Source organism: Carassius auratus, chromosome 29 (genome assembly GCF_003368295.1).
Source record: "Carassius auratus strain Wakin chromosome 29, ASM336829v1, whole genome shotgun sequence".
In the NCBI taxonomy this organism is placed as follows: Eukaryota; Metazoa; Chordata; class Actinopteri; order Cypriniformes; family Cyprinidae; genus Carassius; species Carassius auratus.
This window is the reverse complement of record NC_039271.1, coordinates 23462213-23480715: the sequence shown is the minus strand read 5'-3', so window position 1 is coordinate 23480715 and position 18503 is coordinate 23462213. Positions and strand designations below refer to the sequence as shown.

The 18503-nt window shown below is 36.4% G+C and overlaps 1 protein-coding gene across 2 annotated transcripts; it reads left to right on the top strand.

Annotated features, from left to right (window-relative positions):
* Nucleotides 1–9582: 9582 nt before the first annotated feature.
* Nucleotides 9583–16417, top strand: LOC113048443 (uncharacterized). 2 transcript variants are annotated; one of them, XM_026210237.1, is made up of 7 exons: nucleotides 9583–9672; nucleotides 10677–10704; nucleotides 13207–13362; nucleotides 13467–14424; nucleotides 14577–14744; nucleotides 14944–15039; nucleotides 15309–16417. In XM_026210237.1, the coding sequence occupies exons 4-7, from the start codon at nucleotides 13471–13473 to the stop codon at nucleotides 15621–15623; spliced, it is 1533 nt and encodes a 510-aa protein (XP_026066022.1). In that variant the 5' UTR covers nucleotides 9583–9672; nucleotides 10677–10704; nucleotides 13207–13362; nucleotides 13467–13470; the 3' UTR covers nucleotides 15624–16417. The 2 variants fall into 2 exon arrangements, with proteins under 2 accessions (XP_026066022.1, XP_026066023.1); XM_026210238.1 differs by lacking the exon at nucleotides 9583–9672 and having other exon boundaries at nucleotides 10597–10704.
* Nucleotides 16418–18503: the final 2086 nt, after the last annotated feature.

Below are 18503 nucleotides of genomic sequence, written 5' to 3'. Positions count from 1 at the left end.
ACAGGTTCGGAAGTTACGTTGTCGACGTCAGGCAGGCAGGTTTGGTCGCCGAGTAACGAGGTTTCCCGCTCGTTCCATGCAGAATACATCCATCTTTATATAATACAGCGCACCTCGACATTTGGACACCTGTAACCAGGGCACCCCGCCTGCATGTAGCTCAGGTAAGAGCATGGTGCTGCCGCGATTGTAACATTTATTTTTTTGGCAACAAGTGTGGGATCAGCTTTGACTAGCCAAGCAATTGTAAGTAGTACACTATTATAGTATTTTTGTAAGGTGGTGGGGATGGAGATGGAGATTATTATTTCGTTCGTGTGTTTCTTGCGTAATTATTGTGGAGAAATGTTAAAATAAAGTTTAAATAGTCGGAGATTATTTCCTTGTGGTTTGTGTAAAAAGGTTGGAGATGGAGACAGAAAGCTTTATACTGTGCGTGTGTTCTTTGCGTAATGGATGTGGAGAACTGTTCAATAAACAAATTGCTTAAATAGTCGGAGATTATTTCCTTGTGGTGTGCGTAAAAAGATTTTGGAGTTAATAGAGTTGCGTGTGACATAAACGTGCAGTGACTCAAGCCAGCTGACCAAATCGATTGCATTGTTTTAGCGTTATTGTGAAGTTTGATTAATATTATATTTTGTTGTAATATTATTTGTTGTATCTTAATATGTTGCATGTATGTATAGGCTATCTGAAATTGTAATGAAAGTAATTATTTAGTTTTCTTTCGATTATTAAACTATTATTTCTGATTCTGCTTTTGCTTCAGATTAATAACCCATTGCGCATATCTGAGAACTGATGTCTGTACGTTTCAGACCCTGGTTGGCTGTGCACTGAAGTGTATATGACAATAAAAGTAGTAAATCTCAATGTATCTATTTTTAAAATGTATTTTAAATAGGCCTATATACCCTGACAGCAAGCAGTTTCGGTCCAGATTCGGCCCACATCTGGCCCGCATGGATTTCATGCGGGCCAGATGTGGGCCGGATCTGGGCCGACACTATGTTGCTGTCTGGGTAGGCTCATAGGTTTTTTGTCAAAAAAAAAAAATTAAAAAAAAAAATTTCACAGCACCCCCTGTTCAAAATTACTTCCCGCGGCCCTGGACAACGACAACTGTACATGAACACACAAGATCTTATCCTTATTTTGCCTATAAGGGTAAATTTGGTGATTTTCAACCTGCTTTATTGCAATGTCTCTAATATCTGTAAATGAACAATATTTACTCTCTGAGTTATGTGGACCTAAATGTCCCCTTTTATTTGTAAGCAGCAAAATGAAATGACGAGTTTTGACGAAATGACACAATGCAGCATCTAAATGAAAACATGCTGTTTTGCATCAGTTTTGCTGGCAAATAAACGGTATCTAAGAGAAAGAATACACATTGTTCTTTTACAAATGTTACCAACAATATAACAATACAAAATGGATTGAATTTTTTTTACTTACACTTTAAAAATGTTAAAAGATAATGTTAATGTTAACTGAATACAAAACTAGAGACTTGTTTAGTAAGATTTTATCAGAAAAATATTTGTGAATTTTTAACATGCAATTTAAAACATTTTAATTACTTAATTATTGTTTGCCTGGTTTTATTTTGTGTTTATGTAACTCTTTAAAAAAAGTTCTTGGTATAAAGTCAACCTGTGATGCTGACAGCACTGAACACATTACTTTTTATTATGAACTAGAAGATGGTCTTCCCAGTAAGTCTCGGTCATCTCTGGCTTTTTAAACTGTAACCTTGAAATATGCATTTTCTGTAAACCTACTTTGAAATAAGAATTGTTAAAAGGTGCTTTACTCATACAACATTTAACCATGCAAGTACTGTAGTAATGGTTCTTTTTGTTTTTACTATGGTTTTACTGCAAAAGCTGTAGTAAAATCATGGTGATTGTATTAAAACTATGGTTGATTGTTTTTTTCTATGGTTTTACTGCAAAAGCTGTGGTAAAATCATAGTTAATTTTCAAAAGACTACAAATAATCCCGAATTATCCACTTTTGATCAAAGCATCTGGTAAATGTTAATGTATTTGTACATGTAATATGAAATAAACGAAAATGTTAATAAAGTTGCATTCTTGAGAGTGGTGTGTATTGTTTTATTATAAACCAGCAGTGGTAGCCGCGGGTGATCTGTAATGATGAGCAAAACGCCGGTGAACCGCGTCCACGCAGAGCGGCCGGGATGTATCGTCCCAGCATCGGCCGGAGAGTATTTCCGATCAGAGGCCGACGTCGCCGAGACATCTTGCCTATTAGCAAACGCTCCCTGAGCGATATCGTCCAGATGGAATTTTGTACATCGGCTCGACATCGGCACAACGTATGTGTGCTGTCTGGGTCTTTGTTAAATATGATTGGGCAACCCCATAGGTGGCGATGTATGCGCGCGAGTCGCCAATTAGCCAAGGGATGAAGAAGTCGTCAGGGCAAGTTGTGGTGGAGTGATGGTTGAGAGTTAAAGTATGAAAGTTGGAAATGTATAGTTTTATGATAGTATGTTTGTCATTGGTGGGATTGTTAAAAGATTTTTAATAGTGAACTAATTTTAAACAGTTTTACCCGACCATATGTTGAAGCAACGCGTTTTGGAACCAACAGCGGTGCATGTTCAGTTAGCAACAAACATATAATTTGATCCCAAATCAACTCCGATACACGTCACGTTAAACGCATAGCAAAATTGTAAAAATCTAAGAATATTATTTTATGTTCTATAATTGTTAGAAATGTAAATGTATGCAATACTATAAATCCATAAAATTCCAAACCTTGTGACCTAAAGACATGCATGTGCACATTATCCAAAAAGTTCTTCGCTAAGCCTTGTGCAATATAAAGAATAATCATAATAATAATGATATTTATTGCCTTTTGCTATGAAAGGGACATTTTCTTGAACATTTCTTAATGAAGACATTGAAGGGGTAATTTTAATTTAATTTAAAAATAAAAACTAGCATCCTGCATCTCTGCTTGCCAGATTCATCATAACACTCATAAATATAAACAAAAAGACTCAAGATATAGCTCTCAAAAAAAAAAAACTGTGTGTGTTATAATGTCATATAGTTAGTTCAAAATTTATAGGGATTTAATTTAGTGACGTTACCATTTGTTTTAATGATGTTTATTTACAGTGCAATCTATTCTGCTTACCCGACTCATGCAGACTTCTGTCCTGATGTTTGGCTGTAGTCCCTCCATCATCCACTCTTCTGCAACCGGTCTATTTATGGAGACCACCATGATCTAATCTATACAGATCTAGTTGTCTCTTTAAAGCAAAGTAATATAGTAAAGGATTATCAAAGATGGCGACATCCATACAACTAAAAGTCTTCTGTTAAATATGAACCAGCAGCATCTTTTATATCTTGGAGTAGATAGGATTATTTGGGTCACATACAGAGTACAAAACTTGAAAGTAGCGGAGAAAATGCTTCAGTAAAGAAATATTGTTTGCAGTTTGCTCTGACAGATGCTTTGACAGATGTGTGTGGACCTGAGTCATGTTTCTCCAGAGCACAACTTACATTTGATGGTAGAGTCCTTGTCTAATTTTGGAAATAATTGAAGAGAATAGGAGTGCAATGATTCTGACTAAAATTTACATTGTACTAAAATATTTATTTTAAATGTAGGTTTAATATTCTATATTATATTCATGAGAGCATTAAATGTAAAGGAGTATACATGTAATTACTACAGTTACTACAGGTAAAACAATTGCTATGTTAATTGACTATATTCAGAATATACATGTATATTAACGTGAATACATGTTCCCCATAACAGTTTACATTTAATGGGTGTTGTGTTTTTAGGATTTTTAATATGTTTTATGCTTTAAAATGCCAAGCAAAGAGGTTTTTTGTTTTACAATGTCATGTTTGTATTTTAACCCTTTTTTTGGCTAATGTGTAGCACAACTTACATTAATACATTCGCTATACTTGTTTTCTTTGACTTCAGTTTTCACATTGTTTGGAGGACAAAATCGGGAAGGATGTAGGGGCCCACAGTTTGGGCACACATACACAGTTCATCTTTGGGTTTTTTGTGCTGTGCTGTTTAATGTATGGTAGTCTGAACTTTGTCCAGTTTTATTCATTACTGTCAGCTTTCACAGCGATACTGCTAAATGAGCAATTATCTCTATCATGGACCTTAAAAGGATGGTTCACCCAAAAACATTATTGAAATAAATATTGTGACAATCATGTTCATGAATCTGATTTCAGTGGCACAGCTGTGTAGTATCTAGTACAGAGGTCGTTGACAGTATTGTGTTCATTGTACATGATGTTCACTGCCCAGTATTGTATTATTGTTTACACAGTAAGTTTTCAGTAACATTATTTCCTTATAAAATGCTCTAACATTTTTTTCCTCTTCTTTTCTCCACCAGACACCCTAGGACAACATCTTTAGCACAGATCTACCTATTGCCCTCCATCATTCCCACATCCATGTTGCAACAGTTTCATTAAATGCAGGCCATAACCAGTTCACGGTCTACACCTTGTCCATTGCAAATGTTATGGATTATTCTAATAGAGATCTTTCTATTATTTTTTTGAGACTGTTATTATGTACTCTGTTATGTTGTGAATAAAGTCAAACCCCCCCCCCCCCCCCCACCTCGATGCTTTCAGCAGTTAATACATTAAAGGGGGGGTGAAATGCTATTTCATGCATACTGAGTTTTTTACACTGTTAAAGAGTTGGATTCCCATACTGAACATATGGACAAAGTTTCAAAAATTAAGTTGTACGTTTGTTGCTTGTTCCAAAAATACTCCTTCCGGTTTTTCACAAGTTTTGGAAAGTTTTTTTCGAGTATGGCTCTGTGTGACGTTAGATGGAGCGGAATTTCCTTATATGGGTCCTGAGGGCACGTCTGCCGGAAGAGCGCGCGCTCCCGTATAGCAGAGCACTGAGAGCAGAGGCATTCAGTGATCAGAGCGAGACATCGTTTATTTCTTAAGGATAATGCAGTCCCAACGAAAAAGGGTCACGATCGTGTGTTGGAACCGCAGGTGGTGAGTAAAACTGCTTCAAATATCTCTGTGTTGTTAACTTAGCTATCGGCGCGTAAGCACATCAAGTAAACAACATGCGTTGTTGTTATCAAACTGCACTTTCCACATGTACAGCTAAAAAAAAAAAAAAGACGACATTAAGTGGAACTTAGTCATTTTCCAAAACTGCTAAGCAAATATATACAATTTCAGTAGATACCACATAGAGACGTCGTTGCTGATGCTGCTCTTGTTAAATTTCTGCCTCTGGATCTGATTCTGGATCATAAATATACGACTGAATCTGACTGTTAGCCATGGTTTGTTTTGGATGTTTTTTTTCCCCACGGTAATGTCAGAGCTTCCAAACACTTTCAACGCAAAAGCCTACTGGCGCTCGTGATTCTTTAGCTCCGCCCACACGTCACGCCTCCAGCCGGTCGTGTTTTTCTGGGAAAAATCAGTACAAACTATCTTTCTCTTATGAATATAATAAAACTAGAGACTTTTTGGAGTTATGAAGGATGCAGTACTACTCTATAGGTACTCAAGATTAACAGGATATTGAGTGAAAACGAGCATTTCAACCCCCCCCCCCCCCCTTTAAAGTGTGTCCTTAATGTTTTATTATTTAAAGATTGTTTTAAAGTTCATTACAGGCTCAGTTTTTTTTCACTAGAAAATAAAGTGTAGTATTAACTGTCATAATCAAGTATGAGACTTTTGTCTGTATCATTAATTCTATGAGGCAATATGAATCAAATTAACATTTGTATAGGGTTTTCATCCGAAGGCTTCTTCCTCATTCAGTTAAACATCAAGGGTTTTCTTTGACTTTGGATTTCAATGTATTGAATGGAATCAAAGAACCACACAAACCTTTGACCTTCATACAGAAATGGTATAAATTAAAGTGTTACTCAAATTATCAAACTTGTAATGTTAAAAATACACTTGACTGCTGTCTAGAAATTCTAAACAGCAGTCAAGTGTGGTAGGCTACAAAGGGATTAATTTATGCTTTCTACAAGATGACAGATAAGTAATATTAACCAATGATATCGCAATTGAAATTACAGTTAGCTTGAAACGAGTCACTTTAAGAAACTGGGCTGACATTTTTTGCATGTATTTTTGTCTACGGAGGGATCAAGCAAACAAAGGTTGTGCATGATCGGCTTCCAAAGAGAGTTTGTGTGTGTTTATAGTTATGGTAAATGCATGTGGCTAGTTGGACGCGAGCAGGGCGATGCAACGCAATAAGATAATCACTGATATCGCCTACACACTGGAAGCGGGCGAATTGACAAATCCCTGTCAGAAAAATGATTCCTGTTATATTTCTGGCATAGCTCTTTGCAACAACGGTCGCGTCTGTGTGACATGGTAGTGCTTTAAAAACTCTAGTTTTCCTCATTTATCTGCTTGCTCTGATCGGCGCTGCGTGGCAGCATGTAATTTCAAATGTTGAAGATTCATAGTATAGACGTCGTATAGAGGTAAAGAAGAAGGCTCATTAACAGCTAAAAACATTCGATCGAATGCGATGTTCACCAGATGCTACGATCTTTCACAGACGTCTCCGCGACGTACCTGTGCTATCTGGGGTAATATCAGCATCAAGATTATTCACATTCATTTATGCTCTCAGTTACATAATGTTTTAACTACAGATGTACCTTTATGAAAATTAAACATGGGTTTAGCCTACTACAAAAAGAAAATAAAAGAAAGGGTAAACCATTTAAACTGCTATACTAGCCTTTTAGTATTTATTGAGTAATAATATTAATAAATCCGAACGACTGTATGCAATGCACGCATACAGAGCGCGTGATCTCTGTGATGCCCAGATGCACAAATCAGACCCTCCCACCTCTGTAATAAACATGGAGATGTTAGTCCTGTCTGAATTGGTACATGAAAATCAGACGTCAGGTGGGAAGAATCGAAACTTAGTTTAGAAAACTAGTAGGCCTACCGTCTGAATAGGGCTTATGATTAGCTTACCTCACCTCTTATCTGACAAGTCTTCTGGTTTGATTTTCGTTCTTTCATCACATGACTGAACAAATCACTCCCCGAGATGCCTTGTTCTTCCTGAGTCATATTAAAGATTTGTTCAGAATGAATGACTTGTTCAAGAATGACAGCTGTCAGTGAAAACCTTCTTCTGAGGTGTTTCTGATACATTTGGAACACAGATGGACCTTCAAGTGGGACTTAAATATGCCATGGAGAAATATATAAAATATATTGAAATAAATATGTAAAAATACAGATCACAGTACAAACAGGATAATTATGTTACGGTCGTCTTGATCGCAATGACAACATCCCGGATTAATACCATTCATATACAGCAGAGTAAGATTAAATTAATTTATATTTAACCAGATTAACGGAGAGGCACTCTCATAGACTTTCGCTTAAGTTTTTGACATTCGCTGCTCAGTGAGAGTATGACAACCGAAAATTAAAGTTTTTGTCTTCATTGTGATTGGGGTTGAATGCTTAGGGCATTTGTTTAATAATTCATAATATTTTGACAATCCAAATTTCTAATTATTCTGGCCAGCCCTTAAAAGTACACAAAACGTGTAAATGTATCAAATAATTTCAATTCAGCATGTTCACATTCTTCCACAAATGAACAGATCTGTCTGTGTTTTAGTGCGTGCACAATAATAAAACTAATGTATGCAGTTGCTTCCTGCAGTGTTAATGATAGATCATGTGAAGTAAAAGCAAAACAAGTTGGTTTAAAAGCTTCAAGTTAAACACATTTTGTGTTCAATACGGGCTGTTTCACATTTATTTTCACACACCACTTACTGCGCCTATATTAAGAGTTTTCTCTGAGTTTTGCAGTCTTTAAATCCATATAATCTGTGCTGTCACGGATATTAGCTTATAGCAGTATAGAAATTACACTAAATAACCCTTGTTGTGTACGTTGCGTGTCTGCATGGTTGTACAACTGGTAAAGCAAGTACGTTTGTTTGACAGCGACCCGGCTCGAATCTAGTCTGTAGTATTTCCTTATTTAATGTAAACATTCCTGTTTCCCTCTGATGTTTTACAGATAAGTTTGTTAGACGGTATGCTGTGGGTGTTAGTAAAATGCAAATTCATAAGCCGTGCCATAATAAAAATAATTTTTTTGCATTAAAAGCAAACAATGATGCCATTTGCACACCTCAAGTTTACTTCAAATGAGAAAGCAATGTGTTTTAAGGTCATTAAAAGCAAATTAGATGACCTGTTTGTTTTTAGTAAAGTATTAATGTATGTTTTACACTCATACAGTGAAACTGAATTGCAATTATAATGTCCTAAATACTTTTCAAATTTATGCCGAGTGAATTCTGCATTTCAAAACTTAAATACAAGAGCGAATATTTAAAGTGTAACCTAGTATACGTGGAATAATTCTACTTTAGCACAAACAAGTATATTTATTACAACTTCATTTGAACTTTATCACTGCTTTTGGACTAAAATGCATTTTGTGGAAAAATATGCTGCTGCCAGATCTTGATTACTGAAAAAATATTGTTTGATGCAGATCTCGTCCAAACCTGAATAACCTCTGAGATCCGAGACTGGTATTCACAGCTCAAAAACAGTCATAAGACAGTTCTGAACACTCAAATAAATAAATTTAATTTAATTATAAAAAATCCTCAAACGTTAAAACTTATGTATTTTAATTACTTGTAAATTTTCCATCCAATTTAATCACAATCATCCAACGCAAAATACCCAGAGTATAGCATTTTAAAAAAAAATTTAGCATAAACATCATTAAACTGATGTGAGCTTTGGATCTTCCAATGCACTGTAAACCCAAATGCTCAAAATAATTAAACTGATTGAGTAGTATAAACTTAATTTTCCAAAAAAGTTCTACTAACTCAAGTAGTTTGGGTTTGTGTGACTTTTTAATAGTTTTTGAGTGATTTAAAATTATTATTTTTGATTAACTGAAACAACTTGCTCATTAAGTAAGTGTCACTTAGGAATATAATTTAACTTTACTTATTTTTTATTTTTATTTTTTTAGTTGTTTCAACATGATGTCTGCATATGACATTAGTAAACTTTGTGTGTGTGTGCGCGCGTGTGTGGTGAAGCAATTTGTCACCTTTAATTAAATTATATACATATAAATAAGTTAAAATAAAATAAAAACTTCATTTGACTAATGAAGCTTGTGTCTTCATGAATTCAGCTTTAAAAATTATTTTGCAAGAAAAATATTACATAAATATTACAAATTTTACATACACAAACGTTAACACTAACCAGAACAGCTGTTTTAATGTGTGCACAAAATACAATATTATATTATATATTATATATCTATTATATATACAGTATTATATATAGAATGGGCCTTTATCACATGCAGTAAAAAAAATGTTTGTTTAAAAAACTTTTCCGTTGACGTAAGGGTCGTTATTTTATTGGCTTACGCGGCTAACGTGCTCCAAGGTCAGTGTGAGACTTTTACAACGTTGTGGGAGCGCGCAACGCTTGGATAACGTTTGCTTTGGCGCCACAAAATACTGCAGTGAGTGAGGAGGATCTCAGCTTCAAGTTGTCGGCAGTTATCACGGTAAGTGTTAAATGCATTTTAAATAGGCGCTTATCTAGTGAACAGTTGCAACAGTTTAGTCTAGAAAAAACTTTAAATAGCGTTCACCAGTTACGTATATTTACATCCAAAAGTAATGGATGTCCTGCAAGGAATAACTGATGAAATGGGCCTGAAAAAAAAATGAACGGCGAACGGGCGAAGCATATGTTACACATTAGTTAACTTCTATATCATTTTCGAACGGATCATAGTCTATATTTCCGCTTGCACAACGTACGAGACAATGTAACTTTGCCTAACGTTCCATTTGTTTTATTTAAAGACATTAGACACGCGATTTAAAAATAAACATTAGTTACTAATTTTGTCTGGTGTGCAAAAACACTATATAACTTGGAAAAAATACTTTTCCCAATGAGGTGATGTGCCACTGATACGCAATTTGGGGAGTTGGAGAGCACGTGCCATTGCAGAAATGTGCCTGGAAATCCTCTGAACACTTTCATATATTTTAAGTCTAATATGGTAAAATGATATAGACCTGTTACGCGTTCAAGTTTTGACTGATGACATCTGTTTTGACATATAAAACACTGTGGCCCACAACTATCACATTCCGGCTTAATATTTAACAGCTGCAACTGTCTATTATAAAGTAGTCCCCTTTATGTTTGGTGTTACATCAACATAACTTTTTACATGTTTCATTACTGGATAAATAATTCAAATTTCTCACAAATTATTCAGTGAAAATTCATATTTAATGGTTAACGTTACTTGTCGGCACCTATTGGCGTAACAACGTAATTGTGCCATGTAAATTATGATCTTTCAGAATATATATTGCAGTTTCAATCGAGATCTTTTAACAATTAATCGTGCAGCTCAAGTGGTAGCTGTATTCTCTGGTCATGGTCATGTAACCTGTTTGTTGAATTGTACTCGGATAATTAAACTGTTTTTTTTCTTTTTTCTTTTTTGGAGCTATACACTTTCTAACATTAATTTTGTTTTTCTTTCAGGTTGTTGGCTTCAATATGATTTGGCAGTGTAAGTTGTGTTCAGCTTCTTTTACTGAACGACTGCAAATATTTAAGCACTACAGACTGCAGCATAGCCACTTTTCCAGTGTATGCCCCCTTCCATGCATCTACAATTATTGCATGTGTACATTTAAGACTTTTAATAGTCTTAGAACTCATTTGGCAAGATGTCACACTCACCAATTTGGCAGTAGTGCAGAACACTGTCAGCAGTCTCTGTTGTTTAAATGCCCTTTATGCCCATTTCAGCAGCATTTTTCTGAATCTGTTGTCTTCTGCCATCTTAGAAGGCATTTAAGAAATCATGAAACAGTGGCTTGCCCATATAAGGATTGCAGCTTTACCACTAATGTGTACTCTACATTCAATTCTCATAAAAGTAGATCACACCAAGCAAGTGTTTCGTCAGACTTTAAAAATGACATTGTCAGTGAAGTTGCTCAACCCAGTATTCCTGCAGTTGATGGTGATTTGAATGAAGAACCTTCAGGTATAGATGAGGATCCATTGGGGGATGATGGTGTGTGTGACACTGACAAACTAAAACAAGATCTCAGAATGAATTTATCTTCCTTATTTCTAAAGATGCAGGCAATCCTCCATGTCTCAAACACAGCTACCCAGGAAATAGTGGAGCATTTAAATCAGGTCTGCTTCTTATCGCAGCCTTTGATCAAGAAGGAAATTCAAGATATATTGCAGAGAAATGGTTGCAATTTGGCAGAATCTGCACTGGATGAGGTTGTAAGTGGAGTTATGGACTCTAATGTTATATTTACTAGTACTTCTAATTGTGCAGAGTTATCCACATCGAAGCGCAGAAAAATCTTTTTTGAGCACAACTATCCAGGTGTAATGCCAATTGAGTATCAGCTGGAGCAACTTGGACATTCCATAATGTATGTTCCTATCCTTCGAATGATTCAGGAGTTGTTTAAGAACACAGACATTCTAAAAATAATTACTGATCCAAATACCAATTCTGGTCAATATGCATCATGTTGCAATGGCTCTTATTTCCTTGAAAATGAATTATTTTCAACCGGTGATCTCATTTTACCCCTCCAGCTATATATTGATGATCTTGAAATTGCCAACCCACTTGGCACATCACGTAAAATTCACAAACTTTGTGCTGTTTACTGGGCATTTGCCAATATGCCACCAAAACACAGATCAACTTTACACAATATACAGCTAGCATTGCTTGCAAAAGTGACAGACATCCATAAGCATGGGTATGCAGCTGTACTTGCTCCATTATTACGTGATGTTCATATTCTTGAACAGGATGGTGTCTTTATTGAAAGAGCTGGTCGCAATGTCAAAGGTACCATCTTTTGTGTTTCTGCTGACAATCTAGCCGCCCATGGATTAAGTGGCTTTGTGGAGTCATTTAAAGAAGGCTATGTTTGCAGATTCTGCTTGGCCACAAGAGAACAGTTTAAAGCAACTGAAGCCAGGCAGTTTTCTCAAAGAACCAAAGACAGCCATGACCTTCATGTACAAAACCTTCTGGAAAGTGACACTTGCTCCAACCACTTTGGTGTTAAAGCTAGTTGTGTCTTGCGTGACTCCCTGGATTACTTTCATCCAATCACAGGCTTTCCTCCAGATGTACTTCATGATCTTCTGGAAGGAATAGTTCCTGTGGAGCTTTCTCTCTGCATTAAGACTATGATCCGGATGAAGTACTTCACTTTAGAGTATTTGAACCAAAAGATTGCATCATTCCCATATCAGCACACTGATAAAGTGGATAGACCTCATCCAATTCCCAAAACATTTTTGTCTCGAGGAACGATAGGAGGGAATGGACATGAAAATGCTACTCTGCTCCGACTGCTTCCATTACTTGTAGGCAGTGTAGTACCAGAAGGTGATGGTGCATGGACAGTTTTGATGGAACTGAAAGAGGTAGTGCAGTTAGCATTATGCCCATCATTTACTGATGAAACCTTAGACTATTTTCAGTCCAAAATCAGTGATCATAAGCAAGTACTTCTGCAAACGTTCCCAGAGTTTAACCTTCGTCCTAAACATCACTACGTGGAGCATTACCCCACCATGATCAAGTGCTTTGGGCCCCTGGTGCATGTTTGGACAATGCGATTTGAGGCCAAACACCGTTTTTTTAAACGAGTGGTGCATGACGCTCAAAACTTCAAAAATATTTTGAAGACAATGGCAGTCAGTGACCAACACATGATGGCATACCATCTTGCTGCCCCTTCATTTTTCAACCCTGAAACACAAGCGTCCAGTGTTGACTCTGTTCTGGTTTCAGCTCTACCAGAAGTAGCTCAGCTACACATCAGAAGACTAACAACTAGTGACACAATATACCAGACATCAAAGGTTACCATCAATGGCACAGACTATGTCTGTGGAATGTTTTTGTCTGTCGGAGAGAGTGGTGGACTACCTAGGTTTTGCAGAGTAGAACACATTTACCTTGTCAATAGCACCATTTCATTCCTTTGTTCTGATTGTGAGTCCTGGTTTTCAGAACATCTTGGATCCTATGAGCTCTCACCTTCACAGACAAGTCTGTCAATCCACCTAAGGTCTGACTTAAACGATTCAGTCCCTCTCTCTGCATACGAGGTAGAAGGCTCGCTTCTGTTGACACCCAAGAGATTCATACAAATAAAACAAGCCAGTGGTGAGTATTTTTCATGAATCAATTACTATTTTTATTACGGTGCAGTATATAATCTGTGTATTTTAATAAGTATTTATACATGCCAATCTTTTGATTTCCATCAGCATAATGGCAGCTTTATCTCCACAAGCCATGATCCTTCGTGTTGTTGAGCCAGACCGGGCTAGAAAATTAAAACTTAGTTCACGACCAGCCTCTGTTGATGCACTGATTGCTGTTATAAAAGAACAGCTGGAAATAGACCTTGACTTCAGTTTAAAATATGAAGACCCTGACTTTGATGGAAAACTTACTTCCCTCTCTGACATTGATGAGTTGCCACAGAAAGCTGTTGTGCATGTGTCATTTGAGCAAGATTCCAGCTCTGTTGCATCAACAGAAACAATGTCAAGTGTATCATCCTCAGAACGTGGGAGAAGATGGCCTTCACATATTTTTCCAATTCCCACATTTTCTTTTGACGTTGAACTGAGACTTCGGGAAGGTAATGCCGAATTTGAGAAGAACAACAAGCAACTTCAGTTAACTAGAGACATAAAACATGACATTTTAGAAAAGCTAGCATCTGTGATGTATGGCTACAAGGCTTATCCCAGTGATAAGGAGATAGCAATGGTAGCTGAGGCTCTTGTGGTAAAACATCCTTGCTTGAAAGAAGCAGGATCTCAGACTGGCTGGAATGGGTGGAAAAATAGCCTCAAATTTAAGATGGGGAACTATAGGAGCAAGATGAGAAGGGCTGGATGTCCAGAGATCACTGTAAATGCTGGAAAAAGGAGTGCAATGAATCCTGACAATGAATCTTCACATTCAAATATTAAAAGACCCAAACGAGCAGAAGTAAACTTTTTGCCCAACTTTCCCCAAGGAGAAAATCCCTCAACTCTTGAACAGTTGAGACAGAAAATTGTTGATGAAATGAAGAAAGCTGAGAAGAACTTACCACTTATAAAAAAGATGATGCAAACCACCTTTGCTCTGCGGCGACAGACCATAGTGAAGACATGCCCACCAGTAAAAGAGCTCATGGAACTCTGGCCTGCACTCAAAATGGAATCTGAGGTAATGTGGGGTAACACTGTTTGTCCTGTTATTGCTTTCTTGATAACATGTACCACATTCAGGGGCTGTTTTCTGTGAGGGGGTAGTAGATTAACCAGGTTCACATAATGAACATGGCTGTGTTCTCTGTCTTTCATTGTTTTAAAATGTAGGTGTATGCAGAGTTCCAACGGATTACAAACGAGAACCTGCCCAACACATTCTACTCTGAGCTTGACCGACATCTTCCTAGACTGATGACCCTGTTCAGACAGAAAGCATCCAGAACCGGGAAGACATCAGATACTTTAACTGAAATCCTAAGAATCCATGATGACCAGGTAAAAATATTGTTGTACATTTTGTAGGCTAAAACTTAATTAAAATATTAAAGTTTGAAAACATTAGAAAATGTTGATGATTCAAATCAGCTTTGAACACTACAACTTGTCCTTTTTTTTTTTTTTGTATTTGCATATCTGATTGTATTGTTTAGAATTTACAGTTTAGTTATGTACAGTTCTGTTTTTATCATTATAGGAGTTTCATGACATACACACCAAACGTGTCACTGTTCTTCATGCGCTTCCTGTGTATCTACGTGAGGACGTCTCTGGGTTTTTAAGGACCTGCATGGTGAGTATTTAAAAAAAGAAATATCACATTACCACACTAAACAGTTCTTATAAATACATACATGCTTACTCTTGTTCAGTCTTTCCAACCAAATAGTTTGTGCGATTTGTTTTCTTTGACCCCACTGTAAAATAGTTTTAGTTCTAGATTATTTTTTACGCTTTTTTTTTTGTTGCATAGTATCAATCTCTTGCAACGTTTGTTTACTGTTAGCTTGGCTGGCTTGACAGATATTCTGTTTTTGCTTTAATATCCATTTTATTTTACAGGACACATCTGATGAGCCAGAGCTTTTAGATGTTGCAGTGGCCCTCCTCACAGTCATCAAAGATAATGACACAAGTCCAGTTCACTTCCAGCCTGTGAAAATCTCTGTTGTCATCGAAAGTGAGATTGTGGGCAGCCTCTCCAGATTTGCTGATGCCTTCCTGGTAATGTTTGGACTAATCTATGCACTACACCTCAACTATCCCAGGGGACTGACCAACACTTTTGAATTCATTCAAAAGATTTTGCTTGGTCTTGATGAGGGTAAACTGTCACCCAAGTTACAGAGTCTCAAAAATGACTTGATGTGTATGTAGAAATGTATTGGAAAAAATACTAAGGCCTGGCAGTTCCTCAGTAGTTCAATGTAAAAACAATTTGTGAAAATAATGGTTGAAAGGTTTTTGCACTTTTTTCCCCCAAAATGTGCACAGTGTGCATTTATTAATGTGCAGTTTTCATTTCTAAATGTTATTTGTGATTTTAAAACAGCTCTTGTTCTTTACAATTGTTAAGTACAGCTGGGTAGTACTTGGTAACAATGCATGTAATTTAGTTTTAAATGGTTCATGTTTTTGTAAAAGTTCATGCAGGTTTGTGAATTTGTAATGTCAGAGATGTGGTCTTAATCAGTTTTTCAGGTTTTATCATAGTGCACCTTTTTTCTGTCTTTTAAATGAAGTGTTAAATAGGAAAGGACAAGAACTCAGCACACTGTAATTTTAAACTGTTTAAGTTTGTTGAACTTAAAATATTTGAGGCAACGAGTTACATCAAAAAAATTAGTTTTGATTCATATGATTTTGAGTCTTGTGTTTTAAAAGGTTTGAGTAACTTGTACTTAAAACACAAAGACAAAGATACTAATAAATAATGAGTTCATTCAACTTAAAAGTGGCTCTTTGTGAAATTTTTTTTTTAAGTGTTTTTAACTAAATGTCTTGAGTATGTGAAAGCTAAATTTTAAGTCACTGTAACTAAAACTATTTCAGTTAATTTCATAACATGTTTTAATTTAACTGAAATTAAAAGGTTTATGTAGTATGTAATATAGATATTTAATTTTTTTTTAAATTAAATTTTTAAGTTCATTAACTTAAAAAATTTGAGGCAACGAGTTACATCAAATTTTTTGAGTTCTGCTTACTAATTTGGGTTTACAGTGTGTTTTTCTAGGGCGCTGAAGCCTAAAGATGTCCGAGTTCTGCTCCCCTTGCTACTGATACTTGACTACCATTGGCTTATCCACATTTGAGGGGAGGGGATTACCGATTGGTCAGTTACAAAACAAAAAACATACAGTCAGTTTGAAATGTTGAAAGAAATTCACGTACTTTGTCAGAAGTTTTATTACTTTATTGTATTCCTTTTTTTCACTTTATTTATAGGATTTTCCACAAATTACAAAATATCAAACACCCCCCACCCCACCCATGAAAAAGAAAAAAAAGCGACTTGCGACAACCAAAACAATTGCTTAAACAACAAACAAAACTCGTATTACAGAAGCAGTCACACAGTACATAAAAATGCAACAATTAGCTATCTACCAGTATGCAGGGAGTATGTTTCCATATATTTGAGGAGAGAACCCCAAATTTTATAAAAGTTCTTGATCGAACCCCTCAGTGAATATCTAATTCTTTCCAGTTTAACAAAGTGAAAAACGTTGTTAATCCACAAGGAATGAGTACATGGAGCAGATGACTTCCAATGCAATAAAATACAGCGCCTGGCCAGGAGAGACACAAAAGCCACAAAATCTGCTTTGAACAATGTACCGACAAGGGAAGTGTACCAAACAGTGCTGTTGTTACAGACACAGGTTTAATTACTGTACAAATTACTTGAGACATTTTCACAAATATTTCAGACCAATATCCATTTAGAGTTTAGCAGAACCAAAATATATGTGCCAGGGTTGCAGAAGACAGCGGTCACACATACAGTATTGTTCAAAATAATAGCAGTACAATGTGACTAACCAGAATAATCAAGGTTTTTCGTATATTTTTTTATTGCTACGTGGCAAACAAGTTACCAGTAGGTTCAGTAGATTCTCAGAAAACAAATGAGACCCAGCATTCATGATATGCACGCTCTTAAGGCTGTGCAATTGGGCAATTAGTTGAATTAGTTGAAAGGGATGTGTTCAAAAAAATAGCAGTGTGGCATTCAATCACTGAGGTCATCAATTTTGTGAAGAAACAGGTGTGAATCAGGTGGCCCCTATTTAAGGATGAAGCCAACACTTGTTGAACATGCATTTGAAAGCTGAGGAAAATGGGTCGTTCAAGACATTGTTCAGAAGAACAGCGTACTTTGATTAAAAAGTTGATTAGAGAGGGGAAAACCTATAAAGAGGTGCAAAAAATGATAGGCTGTTCAGCTAAAATGATCTCCAATGCCTTAAAATGGAGAGCAAAACCAGAGAGACGTGGAAGAAAACGGAAGACAACCATCAAAATGGATAGAAGAATAACCAGAATGGCAAAGGCTCAGCCAATGATCACCTCCAGGATGATCAAAGACAGTCTGGAGTTACCTGTAAGTACTGTGACAGTTAGAAGACGTCTGTGTAAGGCTAATCTATTTTCAAGAATCCCCCGCAAAGTCCCTCTGTTAAAAAAAAGGCATGTGTAGAAGAGGTTACAATTTGCCAAAGAACACATCAATTGGCCTAAAGAGAAATGGAGGAACATTTTGTGGACTGATGAGAGTAAAATTGTTCTTTTTGGGTCCAAGGGCCACAGGCAGTTTGTGAGATGACCCCCAAACTCTGAATTCAAGCCACAGTACACAGTGAAGACAGTGAAGCATGGAGGTGCAAGCATCATGATATGGGCATGTTTCTCCTACTATGGTGTTGGGCCTATTTATCGCATACCAGGGATCATGGATCAGTTTGCATATGTTAAAATACTTGAAGAGGTCATGTTGCCCTATGCTGAAGAGGACATGCCCTTGAAATGGTTGTTTCAACAAGACAATGACCCAAAACACACTAGTAAACGGGCAAAGTCTTGGTTCCAAACCAACAAAATTAATGTTATGGAGTGGCCAGCCCAATCTCCAGACCTTAATCCAATTGAGAACTTGTGGGGTGATATCAAAAATGCTGTTTCTGAAGCAAAACCAAGAAATGTGAATGAATTGTGGAATGTTGTTAAAGAATCGTGGAGTGGAATAACAGCTGA